The sequence below is a fragment of the Pocillopora verrucosa genome, chromosome 12, assembly GCF_036669915.1.
Source record: "Pocillopora verrucosa isolate sample1 chromosome 12, ASM3666991v2, whole genome shotgun sequence".
NCBI classification, from domain to species: Eukaryota; Metazoa; Cnidaria; class Anthozoa; order Scleractinia; family Pocilloporidae; genus Pocillopora; species Pocillopora verrucosa.
In genome coordinates, this window is record NC_089323.1 from 11,680,293 (window position 1) to 11,704,827 (window position 24,535).

General features: G+C 37.6%; 4 protein-coding genes across 4 annotated transcripts; 2 read left to right on the forward strand and 2 right to left on the reverse strand.

The window, feature by feature from the left end:
* The first annotated feature begins 47 nt into the window (after positions 1–47).
* Positions 48–9,798, forward strand: LOC131780378 (thyrotropin receptor-like). Its single transcript, XM_059096990.2, has 5 exons — positions 48–188; positions 4,646–4,765; positions 5,540–5,746; positions 6,310–6,381; positions 7,716–9,798. Exons 3-5 carry the CDS (start codon positions 5,544–5,546, stop codon positions 9,061–9,063), a joined length of 1,623 nt encoding a protein of 540 aa, XP_058952973.2. The 5' UTR covers positions 48–188; positions 4,646–4,765; positions 5,540–5,543; the 3' UTR covers positions 9,064–9,798.
* Positions 9,799–10,437: 639 nt separating this feature from the next.
* On the reverse strand, positions 10,438–12,234 carry LOC136277481 (lysophosphatidic acid receptor 3-like). Its single transcript, XM_066159659.1, has one exon. It carries the CDS (start codon positions 12,162–12,164, stop codon positions 11,256–11,258), a length of 909 nt encoding a protein of 302 aa, XP_066015756.1. The 5' UTR covers positions 12,165–12,234; the 3' UTR covers positions 10,438–11,255.
* A 4,221-nt stretch (positions 12,235–16,455) lies between these two features.
* LOC131781935 (adenosine receptor A2b-like) lies at positions 16,456–18,339 on the forward strand. Its single transcript, XM_066158875.1, has 2 exons — positions 16,456–16,545; positions 17,371–18,339. The coding sequence occupies exons 1-2, from the start codon at positions 16,456–16,458 to the stop codon at positions 18,337–18,339; spliced, it is 1,059 nt and encodes a 352-aa protein (XP_066014972.1).
* A 5,211-nt stretch (positions 18,340–23,550) lies between these two features.
* On the reverse strand, positions 23,551–24,459 carry LOC131781934 (trace amine-associated receptor 7g-like). Its single transcript, XM_059098645.2, has one exon. It carries the CDS (start codon positions 24,457–24,459, stop codon positions 23,551–23,553), a length of 909 nt encoding a protein of 302 aa, XP_058954628.2.
* Between the last annotated feature and the right edge of the window lie 76 nt (positions 24,460–24,535).

The following is a 24,535-nucleotide window of genomic DNA, read 5'->3' on the forward strand; positions in this document are numbered from 1 at the left end:
ATTGTATTTACATCCTTTCTGATGGCCTCCGTGACCTACAAGTGATCTTTACGATGTTATCTTTCCGTAATAGAAGTTGACTATCGCATTTGCGGCTATTACGGCTCAGGGAGTGGACATAAGAGGTCTAAAACAGAGACTGAATTTTTGGTGAGATATTTCAAGAAACAGCCCAACAACGACCAAAGGTACTCGACGAGAAATCTCAATCAAATTTCTTATTATGTATACTCGATGTTACACGTTCCTGTTACTCTGGAAGATAACACCACAATATGTCGTTGCAACCAGTGTCTTTTGTAAGAAATGGAGATACAGTGTATGCTAGTATTTTTTCTTGGTTAATTTTGTCCTAAAAAGGTGGGAAATTTAGGCAGCTTTGGGCATTTTCAAGTTTATTTTTGCTGAATTGCCTTGCAGCTTTTTCATTATACACATTAGCATAATGTTGCTCTATTTCTCAGCGAGATTACTCCATTCGATATCAAATGCAATTTAGTGGCAAGAGAATTCCTTTGCTAAACTCACATTTCTTAAGCTTCATGGCAACATTTCTATATTTTATATTAGGTTTGGAGGGTGTTTTTAACAGTAGATATGAGAATGCTCTCAGCAAACAAAGACGACCATAATTAATTTTTATTCCATTATTTTTTGGTTCATGAAGAGTAGGTGTCTATATGCACGAAACCCTAGGAATGATAAATTTTTTTTTGTCTTTTTTTAACGTTGTAAAACAGGTAAAGAAAAGGTTTCTGATTTAAAAATTTTAATTAAAAGTTTAATGATGTTTTGTCGCTCTTCTCGAAGCGTGCTTGCATCCTAAAATAAAAATTGGCCATGAACACAGACTAGGGATGTTATATTTGCGCCGCTTTTCTTTTCTTTCTTTTTTTGAACGTTGTAAAACAGGTAAAGAAAATGTTTTTGATTTAAAACTTTTAATTAAACGTTCAATGATGTTTTGTCACTCTTCTCGAACCGTGCTTGCATCCTCAAATAAAAACTGGCCATGAACACAGACATTTTTCCCACGCCACGTCTTTGTGTCAAGTGAAACAAATAAATAGACCCCGATTTTAAATTCATCCCTTTTGAATTGTAGGAAAATGCTGTAAGTAGAAGGTGCGTGTAAATTGTCATTGATAATAGTATGAATTGCCTTTGATGAACATAAAGCTGTGTCAAAAGGTTTGTGTAATATGCGCAAGCAGTAAAAATAACCCACGAATTGTTATTTCATTTTAACAGTTGCGTCTTTGCGGGCGCTTATGGAAACGTACTGTTTACTTTATTGTGTCCATTGTTTGATCGCCATAGGATATCTGGCTACTCAAATGTGAAAATTTTGCTAAAAAATTAAGTGCGAATCGTAATAACACCTAAGGAAAGATTTCCAAAGCCCAAGTATCCTTAAGCGGCACCACCTATAAAGAGCGTACTGAGATGAGCTCTGATACTCAGTATTAGGATTATCGTCAAGGTTTATGTTACAAAATATGAAAAATAACTCATTAGGGTCATTAAAAATGAGGGAGCGAATGTTTATCTGTTGAAAAATAAGTAATACCTTAGCAACAATAGTGCCGCCAAGTATGTATTTTTTTTTCATTTTTTTCCGAAGTTGTTTAGTTTTGCATTTATTTTTGAATTCATTTATGTACAATAGTTTAAAGTCTCCGGTCTTGGATTCACTGTATGTTATCAATATTATCATTATTGTTATCGTTATTTTTTGTTATTACCAATATAACGACAAAATTTAAAACGTACTCATGCCAGGCTTACAAATACAAGTTACAAATTTAACCTCACGACCTCTGGGAGTACTAGTTATACGAGAGTAAATATGGAGTTATGGTTTAAGTTTCAAAATTGAAAAATTAGCATTTTAGAATTAAGGGAGAAGAAATTATTTTTACAAAGCGGTAAATGGTAGGCAGAAGGCTTTTGATCTCATCTGTCACCCCTTTATCGGCCTCAATCGCTTCCGATTTGAAATTTATGCCATCTAGATTTCCTGATATTTCGAGTTTTGCTTTACTTTATCCAGTCTTCTCCTTTTTTGCGATGGAATATTTTGCCCATGTATTATTAGGATGTTATCTCTCCTTTTTTTTCGAAGTTGTTTAGTGATGTGTTTCTGGCAGCCAAATAGAAGATTATCAAGATTATCAAGAAATTGAAAATTGTTAGGCATCAATGTCGCCCGTTGCTTATGTCAAATATATTCTTTAAATGTACATTTCTTAATTCAAGGACAAAGTTAAAAGAGTAATTTGAAGAGAGAGTGTAAATAATATATTGTTTTCCTTCATAAAATATGCGTGTTAGATTGATTTCGAGAACAGCACCCAAATTTGAATAAAAAGCAACATTGGGGTTTTCGATACGATTTAGGATCGTGCGGCATTGCACTTGTTGCAGAAAATAATAACAACATGTTTACCTTACCTTGCTGAGTTTGTTAGCTAAAATACCCAAAGCCTGATCATCAATTTTCGAGATTGGAAAGTTTATTCGTCATATTCTCCCTTTTCAAGGTCTACCGCATATATCAGTTTTTAATTTTATGGTAGAGAAGTTTCAACTTTTTTCCAAAATGTAAATCAAATTTCTATCGTGTTACTGAAAATGTCATTTTACCTTTAAACACCAGAACGTTTTGCGTTCTTTACAATTTGTTAATGAATTGAAATAAAGATTCGTTAGTTTATCATATTCAGAAACTGGTCGCAATATTATTCATAACACGATCGAAAGACATCCCTTGATCTTAGGCAATTTGGAAATTTAATCCGTTCGGACTCCCTCTGATGTCAAGTTTTTTTTAGATAATATCAACAAGGTTCATGCACCTGCCGGAATTACTAACTTTTTGATATGGTTGTCATTTTTATTTACATATATTAAAACTCGTAATGCTTGCGACTTGTTATTCTAGATTTTAATTACCGGTAGGATCTGTAATTTCGCTAGTCTCTCGCATCTGACGGCCACAGTTCAAATGGACTCCATACTTTAAGGTGAGAATATTGCACATTGTTTTCTCCAATTCTTAAACCAAAGACAAGAGTTGTATTTGCTTATAAACTGGCTTAACAGTTTGATAGATATTCATCAGTGCTTTGGGTTTCTAGTCAGACGGAAGTTTTTTTCTTAGTTTTTCGTTGATTGGGGGCCTGACTTGTTCAGTTGTAATGGAAATATAATCATATCCCTTGAAAGGCATATCGCAATCCTATAGAAAGCCACAATGGAAGCTAACGTGTGTCCAAAAAAGTTAACGCGTGCTGGTCTGGAAAAAGCCGTAATAACCGCAGTCGGCCGCACGGCTCTCTTGCGTTTTCTGTTGCGAGTAGAGATTTTAAAGTTAAACTTAAAGTAACACACAAATAAAGGAATATGCTGCGTGTTTCGATTAATTGTGAGTTTCTTGTTCTGTTATAGAAGCGTTTTTTTTTAATGTCCGGCACACCCTCTACTTAAGTAGATAATCCTGTCTTGTGTTTAAAGATAATATATTTTAAAACTCAGCTGCTATATTGTAAATACCTATCGACCTAGGGGAGGGGGGAGGGGGGAGAGGGCGAAGGGTATTTGGCGCGAGGTCATGGTGTATGGTCTCACTTCTCCATGCGAATAAGATTTTATAATGTGATCGCCATTGACTCTGCTGATTACTTCTACTCATTGTGACGAAAAACCTAAGTCCCTGACACCGAAGACCTTCCTTTTAGCCGAAGATCATTCTATGAACTGGCCTTACGCAGATGATCTCAGTACCCAAACAAGGAAACTAATACCCTGTTCACAATAGCAAAACATGTTAATTCAAACAGGTTTTCGCTGAAAGTAAATCAGAAAAAGACAACTGAAAAGCTGAATTTTCCATGCATAGGATACAAGTGATTACTAACTTGTATTTTCAATATCCTAAATTTGAAGGCGATAAAGATCGGTTTCACTATCACACAACACGACATTTGAATTTTCCCATAGCTAACATGATGTTGTTTTAGTCATCAAGCCTGGTCGTCCCTGACGACAAGAAGAGACGCCAGAACTTTGTTAAACAAGAAAATGAATTGATAATGTAAATTGGCTGCCGTAAAGAATTACTAGAGCTGACGTTTCGAACGTTAGCCTTTCGTCAGGGCGAATGGCGACAGGCTAATGCTCGAAACTTCAGCTTTAGCATTTTTTTTTAAAATCAACTATTTTGACAAAACCAAAATATTATGTTATATCCCCCTACCGACGAAGTACTAAAGCTTCTTTAGAAACGTAATCCCTTCAGACAGGCAAAGAGAGGGTAAGCCGGACGGATAAACAGACAAATAGGGTAAAAGAGAACCAACCAGTAGCCGGAGAAAAAAAATACGGAAAGACAAATTCACATCGGCAGATGAACTACAGTTACAAATCTTTATTTACTTGCATTGGGTTGCCTTCTTGTTGCCGCAGAGGGAAAGATGGATGCCTGTGGAAGGTGTTGTCTGTGGATAATCAGTATTTACGAATAGTTAGCTAGTGCTCGTTGCATCACATATTTGTGATATTTGAACCAAATATCTATGAATCTTTACAATGAGGTTAATCATGGCTGAAACTTATAGAACATTCACCTCTGCTTCTTTTACAGGTGTGTGGTCATGATACGCCCTGGAATTCAACCCCGTTCGTAACATTCCTATACTTGTGTGCTAACTGTTGTCGAATATTGCTTAACTGAATTGGAATCGTTTGGGAATCATACAAACAGGTTTGTTAAGCATATTTTTAAACAAATAGATAGTATCTTCTATGATCGGACCTTGAGAAAGTGTCCCATAACTTTAGTGTCAATTTGAGACCTCATGGAATGCAAAAAGAGTTAGTTTCCAAATTGCGTTCCGAAAAACATTTCCTGCTCTGAATAGAACGATGATCTATTACAGGTACAATATCCCTCGCCACCCCTCCACGTATTTTATCAGGTTCCCTCTACGTGTTTGCTGATGCATGTTTATATTCATTTGCGGATGGGCAATTTTAGAGGGAAATTCCTTGTAAAAAACACAACACAGCAACCTCGCCATCGCTCCAACTAATCCTTTCCCATTTAGAGTATGGAGTTCCTTAAACCTTACGCCACGCATCTCCCTACTTGTTACTGACATCTTATCAAAACGTTAAGTATGTTGAGAAAAATTAGAATGTGCTTGCTTCTTTGCCTTTATTACACCTTATCTCGCCCCAATAAGAAGTATAAAAGGATAGACTAGTATTGGAAGTTTAAGTTTCCAAAGGGAAAAACCTGTAATTCCAAATGGGAGAGACGGAGGGTGGGAGATTTTCTAGATTCGCACTGGTCATATCAAAGAAAAAATGTCAATGCTCCTGGTCACCTCAAACCATTTAGACAAAGTTATCGCCATCTAGATGTTTAAAGGGTCAGTGAAGACCCCTTTGAGGTCTCTTTAAGGTATCGAAGATCTGATTTCTTTTCATGTTTCCTGAAAAGGCTATTGGCGTCAACTTGTTTCCCTCCCAACAGGTGCATGGTGAAGCAAATCTTCGCACTTCTTTTTGTGGCCATCTTTTTGTCCCCTTCTTTCACAACATCTGTCACAGAGATGTGTGTCACGCCAGTCTGTCGTTGTTCATCTTATTCAAGTTATAAGGTGACGGTCATTTGCTATACAGACGACGTAAAGTACAACTTAAACCAATCCATAAAGAAGCCGGAGGAAATCGTCGCTCTGTATGTAAATAGCTATGACTCATTATTTTATATTCTTTCTTCTTCTCTATCCTTCCTCTTTGTTATAGCTTGAAATCGCCTTTGAAAATGTTCCTAAGTACGTCAGTGAAGAATTTGGTGTCCCCACTGAATTGAAGAGGAAAGATGCGAGATATTTTTATGTCAGCGATCATTGCTAATGCTGAAAAACTAAAAACTTTCACTCTCCTGCAGCATGAAAAATGCTGAAAGACTTTCACTCTCCTGCAGCATTATCGAGTTAAATTTGCTCAATTATTCAGTTGGGCACTTTGCAACAAGAACTACTTAATTGTTCTGTGCTGGGTTACCTGAAGCCCAATTAAAACTAGTCTCTGTTTGGTGGAAACAAAAAGCAAACTTGATACTGGTACACGAACATTCGTCGTCCAAGAACAATGGCGGTACTCACTGAAATATAGAACCAAAAATAATAATAGAAAAATGCCCAATGACGACATAGTTATTAGGCTCAAGTAGAAGTGAGGTTTATTCGAGTTTCCTAACAAACTATATCATTTTGACCAAAGGTTATTGTTTTTTAGTACTGTCGTAGATGATAACGCTACCAATATACCAGAAGGCACATTTTCCAAGTTCATCAATTTGAAATACCTGTAAGTATTTTAGTAACTTGTGATCAAATATAACTTTTTGGTTTATTCGTTTTGTTCTCCCTTGCCTTCAAGCTAATTTTTATGTTCAAAGAATACTCATTTTCACTTAAAGTTTGTTAAATCAACGTATCTGAGGAGCACAGCAACATGGTCTAACAATATGGTGTAAGACATGGTTTGATGCTACCCTGGTTTAAGGATTTAATATATGTAACCGAGGAGTTACAATTCATAGAACCAACCTTTCGACACTCCTGTCTAATGCCCTCATTAGGGGTGATCTAATCGCTGCAACAACGAAGAGGACCTTTTATATGCTCACTAACTGGTAGCGTCGATTAGTGGTGAAAATTGATAAATCACTACTAATCGACATTACCAATAGCGCCTTTATTTGGAAGCCTGTCCGCGCTCCCTTAAATCGCGATGATGGCGGCTTACTACCTGATGCCTATTTGACCTCGTCCGAAAAAAGGGCAACTAATTAGTGAGAACATAAAAGGACCTCTTCTTGCAGTGATTAGATCACCTCTGAAGAAGGCACTAGACATGAGTGTCGAAACGTTGGGTCTATGAATTGTAAGTTCTCGATTACATTCATTAAATCTTTCACCAAAGTAGGATCAAACCATGTCTGATTGTCCGCCTGGTTGCCTTTTGAACTTTAATATGGTGAAAGATTGCCCATTGTGAAGCTCGATTGGATTCAACAGTTTCGTTACCATTGATATTGACACCTGTCATATATATATATATATATATATATATATATATATTACCAAGTTAAAAACTTAGCTCGAAGTTGTTTCGTGAATTTATTCACCTCTAAGTAAGCTTTTTTCGCTAAAAAAGATGGCCTTGGTATATACCTTTGGATATAATTTCGAATTTTCTTCGAGAAACAACAACGACCATGGTGAACCTATTAGGTACATACATTATATCTATTTAACTGACATAATATGTTTTTACCGATTATTCATCGAATTGGATATTTACTAAGCTGTCAAGCAGCAAGGTCAATATCCACAATTTTCACTTACATTAAGACTATTGAATAACTGTTGTAGTATATACCACATACGTAGAAACCATAGAATCAATGTAGTTTTTTTCAATATACCGAAAAATGATCGCAAATTAAACCCTTGAAGCGTGATTCGTCTCTTCGGCTGCTCGAAGAAGTTTGCTTGCTAATCACCTCCGAATTAACCCATGCGCAAAAAGCACATCTCCAAGATGTGGTATATGTATTAACGATCAATATTTACATGGGATGCCGTGTGAACTGTAATGCAAACTCGCGATTAATTACCAGTTTGCTTTTCTCAAAGGGAACTCAAATTCAAAAACTTGAAAACCTGGAATGGGAATATTTCCCGCGAGCTACCTTCTCTCGAAGCAATTTCATTGGTGACTGAGAATACCTTTGTTCCTCCTTCACACGTTCTCAAAGCGTCAAGCCTTCAGCGTATCTCTGGTGTTACTTGGAGCAGTGCTTGCAACAACAAGACACTTATAAAGAACCAAACTCACTCAAACGTGACGCTTTTCAAGAAAGGGGTGTATGACATTTACCCAAAGTCACGCTGTCGAGGTTCACGCTACCTTGTCGAATCAATATCTCGCTTATTTGCTAAGTATGGATTTGAAATTGCTTTCGATGAAAAATGCTTCACCTCTGAAGTGACAGTCATCCCAATGCATCGATGCTGGGACAGTGCCAATGAAGCTCTATATATTGAATACCTGTTAACTCCATTAATTATAATCTTCAACTTGACAGTGTTTTTTACAATGTCTACCACAAAAACACTCAGAAAACTACCTTGTATGTTATTAGTTGCAAATTTGGCCTTGAGTGACTTTTTCCTAGGAGTGTACACCCTTGCTATCACGTCATCACGTCACGCTATGACTTATCAAGCCTTCGTTGGCGTGATGAACTCTTTGTGTCCAGCTATTGGTTTTGTGTGGGTTGTCGGGCAATTTGCAGCAGCTCTTTCTTCATTGCTGTTGACTACTGAACGATACATAGCGATTATCTTCTCCATGAGACCAAGTATCTCTGTCACAGCAAAGGTATGCCTCTATTGCATGGCTGCCTCGTGGGCAATAGCTGTATTTATGGCATCCCTTCCATTCCTCGGTGTGGGAACATATACTACGACTACCTTCTGCCTTCCGATCCAGCCTGCGAAGGGAATCCCTCATTCGTTTGCATACAGCGCCAGTGTCGTCGCAATTGGAATTTTGTTGTACATCATCACTATTCCCATGTATCTCCATATTTTTGTCCATGTGAGGAACTCAGGAAATCAAATGGGTATAAAGCGAGATGGAAAACTGGCAAAAAAGATTTCAATCTTGGTCACAAGCAATTTGATGTTTTTTCTTGTTCCTGTGTTTATAGGAGTATTATGGTTGATGACTCAAACTTTCAGCAAAGTTTCTTTAACGACCAGAGAAATTTTGGTGGGTTCATTAACAACTGTTTGTTTTAGCATCAACTCCTTTTTAAATCCTCTTCTTTATGCATTTAGAGACAGAAGGTTTCGAGTGACATTAAAGAATAGATTACACCGTCTTATTCATCCAAACACCACTTTTGTGCAACACGTCAGCTATAGATCAGCGGCCGATACAAGATCTAATGCCGGGAACACTATAAAACTTAAATAGAAAAATAAATCCACGCGGATAATCGTGTTGATGTTAAAGTGTAGACGTAACTTTTTTTTTCTTTGCCAACTCTCAGTCGATAATAAATCAAGTTTTAAACGTACCCGTTAAGCAGCGTTATATTTTAATTAGAAAATAAGAACTTTTCTCCATTTTTTTCTCTTTATCGTTGCGAAGGGCAAATGCGCAAAATGTCAACTCTTCATAACTCGCCGAGCATTGCTGTCAGAATCTCCATTTGCCACTCACGGATAACGCTGTTTAACATTTTCTTCAGAAGCTAAAATCTGCATCAGTGTATAAGTTACGAGATTTCTTTTTTTCATCATCTTGAACTTTGTGCAATAATTACTTGCACAAAGTAACCACTGGCACAAAGTAATTACTTGCACAAAGTAATTACTTTTTTTTTCAGCAAGACATTTACCGACACAAAAGTTAGGCACCTCAGACTGGAATACCATTCACTGTGCGACAATGTCGCAGACAACTTTAAGCATAACTTCAGGCTTCTTAGTATTAATCTAAAAAGACAAAGAGAAGCGAAATTAGCGAAGGAAATCTCTCTCGTCGCTGGATTTTACTTGATTTTGAACTTCCAATTAACTAATTGAAAGTTATTACTTTATAGACTTTTAATTTATAGGGTCTGTAACTTAATCGAAATTGGTCTTTTTCTACTTTCTGTTGAATTGAAGCGTCTTCCTTTTTCGTGAAACGATAATTATATGACATCATGACCAGTATATCGTAATCAAAATTTTAATGAATAAACAACTTTCTCTTGTCACCTGCACGAAACAGAATCCTTGTGATATTTCATAACGGACCTGATCTTGCTGTAACGGTTCATATTCGGTTATTAAGATATCTCTTGAAAATGTCCGATGAATCTGTTCTCTTTTTAGCAAGTATTTTCTGTTAGTATAAATTTTTCCTAAAAACCAAAACATCAAAGCAGGAAGCGCTACTGAGGAGGGTATCATCACGTATGTGTTTTAAAACTTATCGAATGGCGTGCACAACTTTCCATTCAATTTTTCCATAATCAGAATGCTTCTTGACTTTCGTGGATGCAATATCATCGCCATGTTTTTTCTCCATATACCTTATACCTTGCTAACTGTGTAGAGCTTGTTTATGCTCAATATCCCAAGTTTCTCCTCTTAAAGATACTTTTTAAATGGGCTTTACCCGCAAGATTGAGTGACTGTGAGATCAAAATTAGTAACTTTTTTTTTCCAAACATCCAAAGACTTTTGCATTTGATTCTTTTATTCTAGAATATATATGTACATATATGTACATATGTACATATATGTACATATGTTCTTTGAAGGGAAAACATTTTTAATGAACTTGTGTTTTCACGCCGTCACAGAAACAATGCGTTGCTACGTAACAGTTGAACATCTAAATTTATCGCTACACAATTATGCAAATTTTATAGTGTATCAACAATGGTTATAAATATTCTTGCCATTAAAATACCCGGAAGAGTGAGTTAATCACGAAACAGGCTAGTCGGGATGAAAGTGAAGTCTCTTTGTTTTTCTTGCCTTAATACAAATCGCGCTTTCCTTCTATGTATCGGGCACTGCACTACGGCAAAATCGAAACACAGACTTCCTACGATATATATAAATTTATTTTTTTGGTTGGTGGTGTCAAACATGTTTCCTCATTTCCATCTTTTCCTTTACCTTTCAAAATACTAATCGTTGATATTACGCAAACAGTCAGCTATTATTTGCAAAAAGTCACGACCCGAAAGTTCCTTCCGTTTCAACCATCTGACTTTGTGAATATTCCTTTTGAAACTCATCCCTAAAGTTTGATCATCCGTGATGCTAATGCGGCGGTAAAAGAAAGAAAATTCGAGCTCTCATTGAATTGAAGTTATTTCGAAGGCGTTGTGTACTCTCTCAAAGATCCATTGCCTGAATCAGTACTTGTCATGAAGCGCAATTGAACAACCTGAAGCGTTAATGAAAAGACTTGCAGTAATTTAGGAAGTTAAGAAAATAGCAGGTGTCAAACGTTCAATTGAAGTTTGCTGCCAGGTTTGAATATTACTATGAAACTAAATTATTAGTACTCAAGATATCAACAAAACATTGGTCGAAATGAAAAAAAAAAAAACCAAAAAACAACACCGAACATATTATACAAATGAGCATAAAAAATGTGCTTTAGCGAATTAATTTCTTCAGGAGATATTTAACTCTTCGAAAAATCTCTCTCTTTTTCCAGCAACATATAAATGGATTTGAGCAGGAGTTTAGAAAAGCCAGCGTCTCTGTCCAGCTGTAGTGGTTGTATGTTTGTATGTTTTGCCCTAATATCTGATGATAAAATGTCACAAATAGAACGGGAAAGTACAAAATAAAGTAAATTACAACCACAGTTAATATCTTTTTCGCTAGTTTCACTTCTCTTCGTGTCTGTAGCTTTTCATCCACTTGAAGTTGGTTTTTGACTCGTCGATGGTGTCTTCGTATAGCTATAAAAACGCCAATTTGGGTCGCAGTTGAGAAAAGGAGGCAAAGAAACCAAAGAGTTAGATGAATACCTCTCATAGCTTTATCTATTTTAGCCCATTCCATAGCAGTCAAGAATATATTCACCGTCCATATCCCCAAAGCATATTTTAGAACTCGTTTCGTTGAGAACATCGCGTTGTACCTTACACGTAGGCGAACAGCCACAAAGCGCTCATAACTCACAGCGGTCAGAGTCATGAAAGAAACACCAAAACATACGTAGAATGCAGAACTGTAGATAAGTCTTGCAAAACAAGGAACTGAACGATGCTGATTTTCCATAAGCCGGTAGGTAATATAACCTGGTTGGACCGTCAGCCCGACAAATGCATCTGACAATGCTAAAGTCGCAAGTAATAGATTGGAAGGAGTTTGTAGACGGTGAAAGTCAAAAATGGCGACAAAGATCAGCATGTTGGAAATAAAAGCGAATGGAGCGCTAATGATGTTGATGATGGCTGTTATTAAGTTTGTGATATATCGCTCAGAGGCATCATCGAAAAACGGATGAGGGAGATGAAAACAAAAAGAATCCTCAGAGGAAATATTCAAATCCATGACCCCTTACTGCTGCCGGACTGTAAACCGACAATTTTGTTTGCTTCTCTTGTGTCAAGATGCATCACGATTGTTGATTCCCACTGAATGATAGGAAAACGTGTTTACGCATTATTATTAGCACCGTACAAGCTATGACGTGCTGTCACCCGACTTAAAATCGTCAAGTTCTAATCACACGACGATAACGTGCAGGGTTCCTATTGGACACCAATCTAACTAAATTTAATCATATCCCATGCACGCGCTCGGTTTTTTGACATCACGTAACTTTAAACATACAATTATAAAATAAAGAAGCCCCGGACTCTGTTTTGTTGTAGAGCACGTAGGAAGCGAATAGTGGGCGAAATAGTCATAAGTTTCCCCACTACTTCTTATGGGAGATACTAGATTCAATTTAATTGCTAAACTTTATTGCGAGAGTCAAGTTAGGCATTATAGTAGTAACTGTAGTGTATTGAGAACATATTAAGAGTATTTGTACCAATACTAGTAATATCAAGGATTACTGAGTGATGTGAAAGTACTTTTATCAAATAACATAATTGTACCAGCTTATTAGAAAACTGATCGATGAATAAAGGCAATATGCATAGAAAGCAATTAAGGAGTGAGTATCTCCTCTAAATGAATACGCAAAAGTAACTTTCTTTGAAAATAATGGTCAATGGTCAGACCTATCACCACGCGATGTGTGACTTTTGTTATGACTTGAGGTGATATCACTAAAACTTTCCCAATTTAAAAATTAAAATGGCATGTTCTTTATCTCGAAGAATTCTCATAATTTGGTTTACGCTCTAGTTGGAGGTTTTGTCCTCCTAAGGGAGATTTTTTTTAAATTTTCCTGCCTCTTTCTGTCGCTTGATTACCGCGGTCATATGTCCCTGCTGAGCATTCATTGCAGCAAAAGCATTTTTATATATTACATGGAGACTCATAGGAAACAAAACTCCAGTGGGAGGATCAAAACTTCTTCAATGTCTTGAAAATGATTTATTTGTGTCAAATAGGTCTGTAGCGAACATTTGCCGAGGAACTTACTGTATGACATGATATCCATTGAATATTCACCCACACACTTTCATCTCCTTAAAAGCACAGCGAACTTCAGCATTCCTTTGCTCTGAGGCGTCATTGCAAAATAAAGCGATGTGGAAGTTGTGGTAAGATCGTCAGATATGCTCCTTCAGTCCCGCTCTCAAGAAAGAGCTGAATATAACAGAAAACTCACTGTGTCAGGGCTTTAAGCATTTTTCTCAAAGATGGGCGCAGAGAATCTGAAATATCCGTCTTCGAAGGGGTGTTTCACCGATTTAGAGGTGCAGCCCTTCCTTTTCGTTACCGGCAATGCAAGTGTACCATGTTTGATTACGTAACCAGCGCTTAGATCTAATCAAGATAGCTGGATTGCTTAAGCTACGTCATTAAAACGGTTTTCTATTTTTTATCCTTTAAATAACAAAAAGCACGACAAGTGTCATTACAAAGTGCGACTATCTATCCTAGCGGTCTTAAAACTTGGGATAGTCTTTTATTACAAAGTGAGACGGCCTTTTTATAAAATAGTGCGACAAGTGTTATTACAAAGTGCTGGGTAACCAAAGTGCGACAGGTATCACTAAGAGCAGGAACATATTCCATCAGCGAAATGTATATATATATATATAGATATACGTTCTTTTAAGGAAAGATATTTCGTGATGAAATTGTCTTCATGCTGTCACAGAAACAAAGCGCTGTTACGTAACAACTGAACATCTAAATTTATCGCCACATCGATTATGCAAATTTTATGGTGTATTAGCGATGTTTACGAATGCTCTTGCCATTAAAATCCCCTGAAGAGTGATTTAATCACGTAACAGGCTTGTCGGGATGAAAGTGTAGCCTCTTAATTTTCCCTACCTCAATACAAATCGCGCTCTCCTTCTATGTATCGAGCACTGTACTACGGCAAAATCGAAACACAGACTTCCTACGATATATATATATATTTTTTTTGTTGTTGGTGGTGTCAAACATGTTTTCTCGTTTATTTTTTTCCTCTACCTTTCAAAATATTAATCATTTATATTAAAAAAACAGTCAGCTGTTGTTTGCAAACCGTTACGACCCAAAAGTTCCTCCCGTTTCAATCATCTGACTTTGTGAATATCTCGTTTGAAACTCATCCTCAAGTTTGATCATCTGCGATGCTAATGCAGCGGTAAAAGAAAGAAAATTCCAGCTTTTAATAGTTATTTCGAAAGCGTTGTGTACTCTCAGAAAGATCCATCGCTCGAATTAGTGCTTGTCATGAAGCGCAATTTAACAACCTGAGGCTTTGATGAAAAAGCTTGCATTAATTGAAGAAATTCTGAAAATAGCAGGTGTAAAACGTGAAATTGACGTTTGCCGCCAGTTTTGAAAATTACCATGAGACTTAAAATCAATAGTCAAGATGTCAACAAAACATTGGGAGAAATGAAAGAAATAACAAAATATTATACAAATTAGCTTACAAAATGTGTTTTAGGAAACAATTTTCTCTGGGAGATCTTTAACTCTTTGAAGAGTCTTTCTCTTTTTCCAGCAACATATAAAGGGATTTGAGCAGGAGTTTATAAAAGCCAGCGTCTCTGTACTGCTGTAGTGGTTGTATGTTTGTATGTTTAGCCCTAATATCTGATGATAAAATGTCACGAAAAAGATGGGAAAGTACAAAATAAAGTAAATTACAACCACAGTCAATATCTTTTCGCTAGTTTCACTTTTCTTTGTCTCTGTGGCTTTCATCCCCTTGAAGTTGGTCTTGGACTCTTCGATGGTGTGTTCGCACAGCCATAAAAACGCTAATTTGATTGGGTCGCAGTTGAGATAAGAATTTTCCATAAGCCGATAGGTGATATAACCTGGTTGGACTGTCAGGCCGACAAATGCATCTGACTATGCTAAAGTCGCAAGTAATAGATTGGAAGGAGTTTGTAGACGGTGAAAGTCAAAAATGGCGAGAAAGATCAGTATGTTGACAATAAAAGCGAATGGAGTGGTAGTGATGTTGATGATGGCTGTTATTAAATTTGTAATGAATCGCTCATAGGTTCCATCGAATAACGGATAAGGAAGATAAAAACAAGAAAAATTCTCAGAGGAAGTTTTCAAATCCATGACCACTAACTGCTGTCAGACTGTAAACCGAACACTTTGTTTTATTTCCCTGTGTCCTAATGCATCACTTTTATTGATTACCACTGGTTAAAGGCAAAATGTCTTTCCACATTACTATTAGCACCATAAAAGCAATGACGTGCTGTCACCCGACTTAAACTCTTCAAATTACAAAAAAAAAAGGTTGTTGTAATTTATCATTTGAAAAGTGTGGTTCTTTCTGTTCAAGCCCCTGGCATCGAATTTTGAATTTAAACAGTTTTCTACACGTGATGGGCACCAATCTAACTCAATTTAATCATACCCCATGCACACGCTCGGTTTTTTGACATTAGGTAACTTGAAACAGACAATTATAAATCAAAGAAGCCCCTAGTGCACTGTTTTGTTGTAGAGCACGCGGGAAGCGAACAGTCGGCAAAATAGTGAAGCTCTTCCCCACTACTTTCAAAAGGAGATACTAGTTTTAATTTTATTGCTGAACTTTATTGCGAGAGTCAAGTCAGGCATTCTGGTAGTAATTATAGTGTACTGAGAACATAGAAAGAGTACTTGTACCAATACTGGTAATATCAAGGATTACTGATTGATCTGAAGTACTTTAATCAAATGACATAATTGTACCAGCTTATTAGAAAGCTCATCGATGAATAAAGACAATATATATATAGAAAGCAATTAAGGAGTGAGTGTCTCCTCCAAATGAATACACAACAGTTACCTTCTTTGATGGTAAAAGGAGGAAGTGCGAATATATCCTTGGGCAAGACCTATCACCACGCGATGTGGGACTTGCCTTATGACTTAAGGTGATATCACTAAACGTTTCCAATTTAAAAACTAAAATGATATATTCTGTATCCCGAAGAATTCTCATGATTTGGTTTATGCTGTAGTTGGAGGTTCTGTCCTCCTAAAGCAGGTGTTTTTTTTATTTTTATTTTTCTGCCTCTTTCTGTCGCTTGATTACTGCGGCCATATGTCCCTGCTTAGCATTTATTGCAGCGAAAGCATTTTCAGATATTTCATGGAGACTCATAGACAACAAAACTCCAGCGGGAGGATCAAAACTTCTTCACTGTCTTGAAAATAATTTTGTTGTGTCAAATAGGTCTGTAGCCAACATTTGCCTAGGAACATGTGTGACCTGCCCGAATGCCTATTGTATAACATGATGTCCATGGAATATTCACCCACACAAAAGTTTGCTCCAACGTGGATTTATTCTGTAAGCACCCCTAAGCTGACTGGTTTCCTTTTTCACTATTTTTCGACCCCCGATACTGCCAAAGAAAGCTCTATTCAAGCCTAAGGTACAGGAAATTAGGCAACGCTATGAATTATCTAGAGGACCACGTAATCTAATACAACGATTGGTTAAGAAGGAATTTCCCCTTTCACAAGATTAATTACTTTCAAAAAGCTCAGATGGATAACAACCACAGAAAGATCATGACAGGTGACGGTTACAGTTTAACACTAATTACCGATATGATCTAATAATAACTGTTTACAACTGACTGTATTGAGACTGGTATCATTTACGCATGCTGAACTTAGCAAAATCTCGCAGTTTCTACCTTGAATTTTGTATACTTTTTAGCGCTAGCATACAAACTTGACAGCTAAAAATCCTATCGTTACAGCAGAAGTTCGGCCCTTTCTTTTCGTTACCCGTAATTCAAGTTTACCACGTTTGATTACGTAACCAGCGCCTAGATCTAAAAGGGTATTGTGGTTTTCATTCTTTTAATAACAGAATGCATGACAACTGTCATTACAAAGTGCAACTACCTATCTTACCGGTCTTAAAACTTGGGATAGTCTTTTATTACAAAGTGAGACGGCTTTTGTATAAAACAGTGCGACAATTGTTATTACAGATTGATGGGTATTACATAGTGCGACGGGTATCACAAAGTGCGGGAGAATATTCCATAAGCGAAATGACCTTTTTTAGCCTAGAAAATTACACTATATGCTGTGACCTATTTTAGAAAGGTTCCAAATGTAAATTCGACAGTTTTGTCTAATGGATTTACTTTGCATCTAGCTTTATCAGAATACAATAACATCGGCGATTCTTAACGGACATTTTGCGGAACTCGTGGCTAACAACTCTTCGATGGAAGGTCCACCGCTTTCTTGTTTCCACCTGCCCGATCCATCTTTTGACCACGTATCTGAGCGTTACACGATGAACCTTATAACAGCCATAATCAATATAGTAACAGCCCCTCTCGCTGTCATTTGCAACCTTTTAATTTGCGCTGCTATCATAATTCGGCTTCGAACACCATCGAACCTTTTGATCGCAAGTTTGGCCCTCTCGGATGTCTTTGTTGGTCTTGCAGTTCAGCCGGGTTACATCATGTACCGACTCATGGAAAATCAGCATCGTTCCGTTCCCTGCTTTGTCAGAATTGTATATGCAAATGCTTTCTACATTTGCTATGGAGTGGCCCTTATGACGCTAGCTACTGTCAGTTACCAGCGGTTCGTAGCAGTTCGTCTTCGGGCAAGGTACAATGCTGTGTTCTCCCCCAGGCGAATAATGAAGTATACGGCGCTTATCTGGGTTTTCAATATTATTTTCACAAGTCTGCAGTGGGCCGGTGTAAACAAGATTTCAAAAGGGATGCATTTGGTGGCTTGGTTCACGTCTCTCGTTATCGCTGCAGTGGCAAATATGGGAATCATTTTTAATTTGCGCCAAAATCGAAACCGAATGCAACCTGCCAATTCTAACCTGCCTGAACGGAGTCAAAGGCAAAGAGAACTGAGGTTGACAAAAAGTGTGTCCTTCATCGTTGGGGTCTACTTAATGTTTAACTTGCCTGTCCTATTTGTGACGCTTTATAATCAGATACTGGGGAGAGATATCAAGACATACAACCACTACAGCTGGACAGAAACTCTTGCTTTTCTCAATTCGTGCACGAATCCATTGGTGTGTTGTTGGAAAAGTCGCGAAATCCGTCATGCGGTGAAAGTAATAGTAGACAGAATTATCCGCAAATAGAATACTTTGAGATTGGAGCTCGAAAGAGATGTCAATTCTTGCACGAATCCAATGGTGTGTTGTCGGAAAAGTCAGGAAATCCGTCACGCTTTCAAAGAAGTCCTGAACAAAATATTTTGCAAATAAGAAACGTCTTCACTTAAAAGAGAAAACAGAAGGAAACGTACAGGCAAATACGTATGCTTTAATAATCTTAGCTTCTAATGGTATGGATCGTTTTTAGCTTCCCTTTTTCCTCTTTCATGTGGGCGATCTTTGGTAATCTTAAACTCTCGCTTTGTTCCCTCCATGAAAAGTTCGTACCAATCATTGGCTGCAAACTCCGCATAACACTAAACACAGCTTCTTCCAGAGAGGCATCCAGCAGGCCTTTTTCAATTTTGTCCTTATGTGTATATGAACATATTTACCAATGGAAATAATACGAGGTGAATTATTCAATACTTTCCAATACAAGAGCTTTTTAATACTGTTAGGCGGACTTCTGTGTTCTAGTGTTCCCATATGAAACATAGATAGTTATCTAAGAGTCAACTGGCTGAAGGATCTTTAAATTCACTGAAACCTAATTCGCCAAAAAAAAAATGATAAAAAAATGTTTCAACTCTAATACAAGGTTTTCCTCTTTTTTCCGTTCTCTTACGTTACCTTAGCGTTTTTGCATTGCGTCTCTGCAAGTAACACTCTACAAAAGTTTCTTCACTTCATGAGATGTCATTCCAGAAAAGCAAATTTATTCTGAACAGTTCTCTAACCATGTCAGTGTGCCTCAAAGTAAACCGAAACCTGGTTAGCCCCCTTAGTATACTGTTTGAATTCAAGTTTGAAATCCAAGGAACCAGAAGGTCAGTTATAAAATTTATATATGAAAAAAAGCATAATCATATGGGATCATCCGACTCAACTGGAACCATTCTAGCTTGAGGCCGTTGAAATTTCCCGAAAGAAAACTTTTTCAATCGTCTTAGGTTAGAATACAGTTATTCCCGCGAATATAAATTACCAGATGCCAGTTCTCTTACTGAAAAACTGTCAAACGACTTTCAACAGCTGCGTTTTCACCTCCCTATAATTCAAATCTGCCATCTTTTACATTTCTAGCGTGTCATACAAGTCGAAATTAAAGGCATTTTTCATTTTTGATTTGATAATTAAATAACTGGAAAGTGGACCCAAATGTATTAACCGAAGAAGGCTTTAATATTCACTGACAGTATAAGCAAAACGTTTCCAAGGCTATGCTCTCATTTCCTTGTATTTTGCATCTGCTAAATGGAGGGTAATAACTCCGAGCGAGAAAATTCCAGTTTTTGTCTTGCTGATCCATTCTTCCATAAAGCTCATGAACAGTTTACAATCAACCTTATTACAGTCATCTTTAACACTGCTACAGGTTCAGTCGGCGTTATTACAAATTTGATCCTTATTGAGCATGTTCCTAATTGAGATCATCCAGTATGTTTTAAAGTTAAAATAGCACTGAAGTTTTTAATTAGAAGAATATAAACAAAACGTTTCCAGGGTTCTATTTTCATTTCCTTACATATTGCATAGCTTTCTTTACACTGGCAATGCTGTGCTGGTCAGTACTGTATAGTTTTCTTTACACTGGCAATGCAGTTTTGTTTAATGCTGCTGATACAAAACTAGCTATAGCTTTTCCAGCTGCGATATGATTAAGCCTGTTCCGGTTGGCGAATTCCTAAAAGCCTTTTAAATAGATATCCGCCTTTTTGTTAAGTAGCAATAACTGTTGTTTGATTTAACGTTTTTTTCTCAGCTGCAACGAAACTATACTTCAAAATGGAAGTGTACTAAATGGATTTGCCATGCAATGGCCATTAAAGTTATTTACTTTGGAACAGGGCACTAATGCATTAAAACGTTTCAAATACATTAGGGCCATTACAGCTCTGATCTTTATTGAAGAAGTCATAACCAAGGAACCGGCCTCTGCGAGATGGAGGGTAATTAATCCGAGCAAGAAAATTTGTTTCTATCTTGCCAATCCATTCTTCCATAAAGCTCAAGAACGGTTTACAGTCAACCTTCTTACAGCCATCATTAACAGTGTTACGGCTCCAGTCGGCGTTATTGCAAATTTACTGATTGTCACCATTTACTTTGGTTGTCCTCGTCTCCGAACTCCCTCTAATCTATTCGTTGCTTCCTTAGCTCTTTCTGATGTGTTTGTAGCTATAACAGTCCAGCCTGGATATATTGCATACAGGTTCATGGAAAGCCAGCGTCGTTTAGTTCCTTGTTTTGTGAGGATAATGTATAATTTGGCTTTTTTTATTTGCTTTGGAGTATCTTTCATGACTTTGAGCGCAGTCAGTTATGAGCGCTTCGTAGCTGTTCGACTGCGAGTTAGGTACAACGCCCTCTTTTCTTCGACGCGAGTTGTGAAATATGTTCTAATCATATGGAACGTGAATGTTTTGTTAACAGCTCTTAAATGGGCTGCTATTGTATCTGTGGTTGAAAAAATCCATATGATGGTTTCATAAACTTGTCTTCTTGTTTCTATAGCCACCCAGATTGGCGTCCTCACGTTGTGCGAAGACAACGTGGACAGGTCCAGCTACAACTCCAAGGCGCTGGAAATCTTCAGAGACAACGAGAGGCCAAGCTTGCGAAGAACATCTCCTTTCTTGTAGGAGTGTACTTGATTTTGAACTTTCCTGTGCTGTTTGTTTTAATATATGATCAATTATTTAGAGTTAGGTTTCACAACCACTACAGCTGGACGGAGACACTCGTCTTTCTTAACTCTTGCACAAATGCACTGATATGCTGCTGGAAAAATAGAGAAGTTCGTCGAAAGGTCAAAAATATCTTAAAGAAGCTAGTTTGTCTATAATTTGATGTTTTTTGATGGACTGTAAAACGATTAAAACTCTTCGTCGAAAACTAATGTTAGCACTTGCCAGGCTTAAAAGCAAATAAAACCACGCTTAGTGGAAAGTACTACGCGTTTGTACTTGTCTTGTCATGATCAAAGTTCTGTTTATTCTCTGTTTCTTCTCGTAAACCAACCACTTTTGCAACAACTTCTGCAAATGTTAACTTCTACTGAGAAGTCAACGACCACTGACCTCTAGTTATTCTTAACCTGTAAAAACTTTTTGCAAGAGCTAACATTGAATAACCTGGTCATTCAGCATGAGTAGTTGTGGAATAGTAGTAGGCCTCCTTCGGTCGATGTCGAATTTCTTCAGCAAGCAGCGCCAGCTGCTGCGGTTTGCTGCATTGTCCTCCCAGATCTCTATATTGATGTCCAGAGCTTTCATGTTGCGCTTGCAGACATCTTTATATCTCAGCTGGGGGCGACCTTAGGGTCCTATGCCCGAAGCAAGTTGACCATAGAAGATCTCCTTGAGGATCCGACCGTCTTCCATACGACGCCCATGGCCAAGCTAGTGCATTCTGCGTCGCTTGAGCAGCGTTTGCATCGTGGAGAGGCCGGCACGGGCAAGAACTTAGGCGTTGGGCACTTTGTCCCACCAGCTGATGCCAAGGATGCATGAGTAAAACCTTGACAACCTTGAACCTTAAAAAAAAAATAAAACGAACGAAAAAAAAAAGAACTCAACAACATTCTTTTTATCATAATATTTCTATTTAACAATTTGATTTCATGTTTCCTGGTATCTGCTCAGTAGCATATCACTGTTTACGTCATAATGTGGTAAGACTGTTCAGCCATTTTGCTCGTGCTGCGGGGTCTGATACCTGATAAATTAAATAGAAGAACCTTCGGTCGTTTCCCGCCTTACCGACTCTTGATACTCCCTTTAAAACAAGTCGCTTAAATTATACTTTTATCGTAAACTGCAGTTATTAAGCTTTCTTCTGATATCTAGTTTGCTGGAATTTTAGTGAAACTAGCGCGCGTACGAATTTTTCCCCGAAGGACACTCGCGAAGGTGGGAAGTAACCTGAAGGGAAAGGGTCAACAGAAAGTTTGGTCTTGTATGAGGCTCCAGGAAAGGGAAAGGCTATTGGGGACCAATCAGAGTCGATCATTCTAATGAAGCGCCCAAAAATTAACTACTGTAAGGTAGATGACAATAAAGGAGATGAAAAAGTAATTTTCAAATCAACACCGCAAAAAAATGACAACATTACACTACATGTCGCTATGTTGGAAAGAGGAAAGCTGGGCCAATTCTTTAGTACTTCAAAGCAAGTGGAGAATTCTGCTGACAGCTTTTAATTCCACATCTCGCTAACTTCCAATCAAGTTGCTACTTTTACATCAACGGAACAGGCGTCTCCACTCAACCTGCGACTATACAGGCCGATGCTCAGGACAAAGAGCCATGGTTGTCGCGCTTCTTCATATTGTGCACCAACGTTTACTATATTGTAAAGGTTTTACTTATCCTAAATTTTTTTTCCGAGCATAGAGAATTTAATGATGTAATACGTTAGAGATAAATTATTATTATTATTATTAAATGTTTTTTAAGATAGATTATTGGAGCCACACAGGAGTCCCTCTCGCGAAGGAAGCCAGACATGCCGGATTTTATACCTTTTGCAGATATCTCTTTAAATTCCGAGACAAAGTTCTGTCAGTTATGTGTTCTACGGGCTCTTTCACCCACACAGGTATATAGTTCTGATAAATCACTGAGGAACTAGGTATTTACAGGTTTGTCTAAATTCGTTATCTAGCTCGACAGTTGAAAGCTGCAAGGAAGCAACGGTTTTCGCTACAACTACATTGTACTATTATGGGCTTTGTCATGTCGGCTAATTTGGAAAAAGTTTCCTGTGTACATATTTTTTTGCTTTTTCTTGCCGGGTTGTAGTCTAAAGCGCCATATCACAAAAGGGAGAGTGTAATGGATTATTTGCATCGTTTATACGTATTTAGAAAAGCATCAAAGGACGTATCAGTACTAATATTTTTTAGGGAACAGACGGTTATCAAGTATCTACTTGCGCAAAAATAATATCTACGTAGTAATGACATAAATTTCTACGAAGACCACTGACTAAACTTAATCCGTTTCAAACTGTATTTTAGTTTCTCTCAAATGGACGGGATTCGAGATGCTTAAGGATATAAATTTTCTTTGCAAACATCTTCTGCGTGTTAGTATTCTTTGGCGCTTTACGAATTTTGTAATTCCAACTACACATCCAGCTGTAGTGGTCCTAACTCTTGACATCTCTTTCGAGCTCCAATCTAAAAGTATTCTATTTGCAGAAAATTCTTTCTACTACTGCTTTCACCGCCTGGCGGATTTCGCGACTTTTCCAACAACACACCAATGGATTTGTGCACGAGTTGAAAAAAGCAAGAGTTTCTGACCAACTGTAGTGGTTATAAGTCTTGATATCTCTACCCAATATCTGATGATAAATTGTCACAAACAAAACTGGTATATTAAACATCAAGTAAACTGCAACTATGAATGATATGCTTCTTGTTACGTTTACTTCTCTAAATATTCTTCGCTTGCTCTGGTTTCTTTGAGATGGATGACGACTGCCGGGTTGCACGCGTCGGGAATGTTGTCGTAAACTCAAAATGATTCCAATGTTTGATACTACAGCTACGAGAAGACAAATGAACCAAGCTATCAAATGTATACCTCTTGAAACCTGCTTTACCACAACCCACTGCAAACTTGTAAAAAGAATGTTGAGTATCCAGATAAATGCCATATACTTCAGAATACGACTTGAGGAGAACACAGCATTGTACCTCACCTGAAGTCGAACTGCAATCAATCGCTCATAACTAACAACAGCTAGTGTCATGAAAGCCACACCACAACAAATGTAAAAAGCATTTGCATATACAATTCTGACAAAGCAGGGAACGGAACGATGCTGATTTTCCATGAGTCGGTACATAATGTAACCCGGCTGAACTGCAAGCCCAACAAAGACATCCGAGAGGGCCAAACTAGCGATCAAAATTTTTGATGGTGCTCTAAGTCGAGAAACGATTGCAGCGAAAATTAAAAGGTTGCTGATAACAGCGAGAGGGGCTGTTACCATATTGATTATAGCTGTTACAAGGTTCATTGTATAGCGCTCAGCTACTTTGTGAAAAGTAGGATCGGGAAGTTGGTAACAAGATAAGCTGTTCTCAGCCATGACTTCTTGGATGCTTTCCACAGCTACATCTAACAATATGACACTTTGTCCTCTAAAGCTTTGAATCCCATATGTT

What these genes read in the sequence shown, in the direction of transcription:
- LOC131780378 (XM_059096990.2), top strand. Translation starts at nt 5,544, where the DNA reads ATGGTGAAGCAAATCTTCGCACTTCTTTTTGTGGCCATCTTTTTGTCC. An exon ending in CCGGAGGAAATCGTCGCTCT is followed by an intron (nt 5,747 to 6,309) that starts GTATGTAAATAG and finishes ATTGTTTTTTAG; the next exon opens with TACTGTCGTAGATGATAACG. An exon ending in TTCATCAATTTGAAATACCT is followed by an intron (nt 6,382 to 7,715) that starts GTAAGTATTTTA and finishes CTTTTCTCAAAG; the next exon opens with GGAACTCAAATTCAAAAACT.
- LOC136277481 (XM_066159659.1), bottom strand. Translation starts at nt 12,164, where the DNA reads ATGGATTTGAATATTTCCTCTGAGGATTCTTTTTGTTTTCATCTCCCT.
- LOC131781935 (XM_066158875.1), top strand. Translation starts at nt 16,456, where the DNA reads ATGTGTGACCTGCCCGAATGCCTATTGTATAACATGATGTCCATGGAA. An exon ending in CTCCAACGTGGATTTATTCT is followed by an intron (nt 16,546 to 17,370) that starts GTAAGCACCCCT and finishes CTTTGCATCTAG; the next exon opens with CTTTATCAGAATACAATAAC.
- LOC131781934 (XM_059098645.2), bottom strand. Translation starts at nt 24,459, where the DNA reads ATGGCTGAGAACAGCTTATCTTGTTACCAACTTCCCGATCCTACTTTT.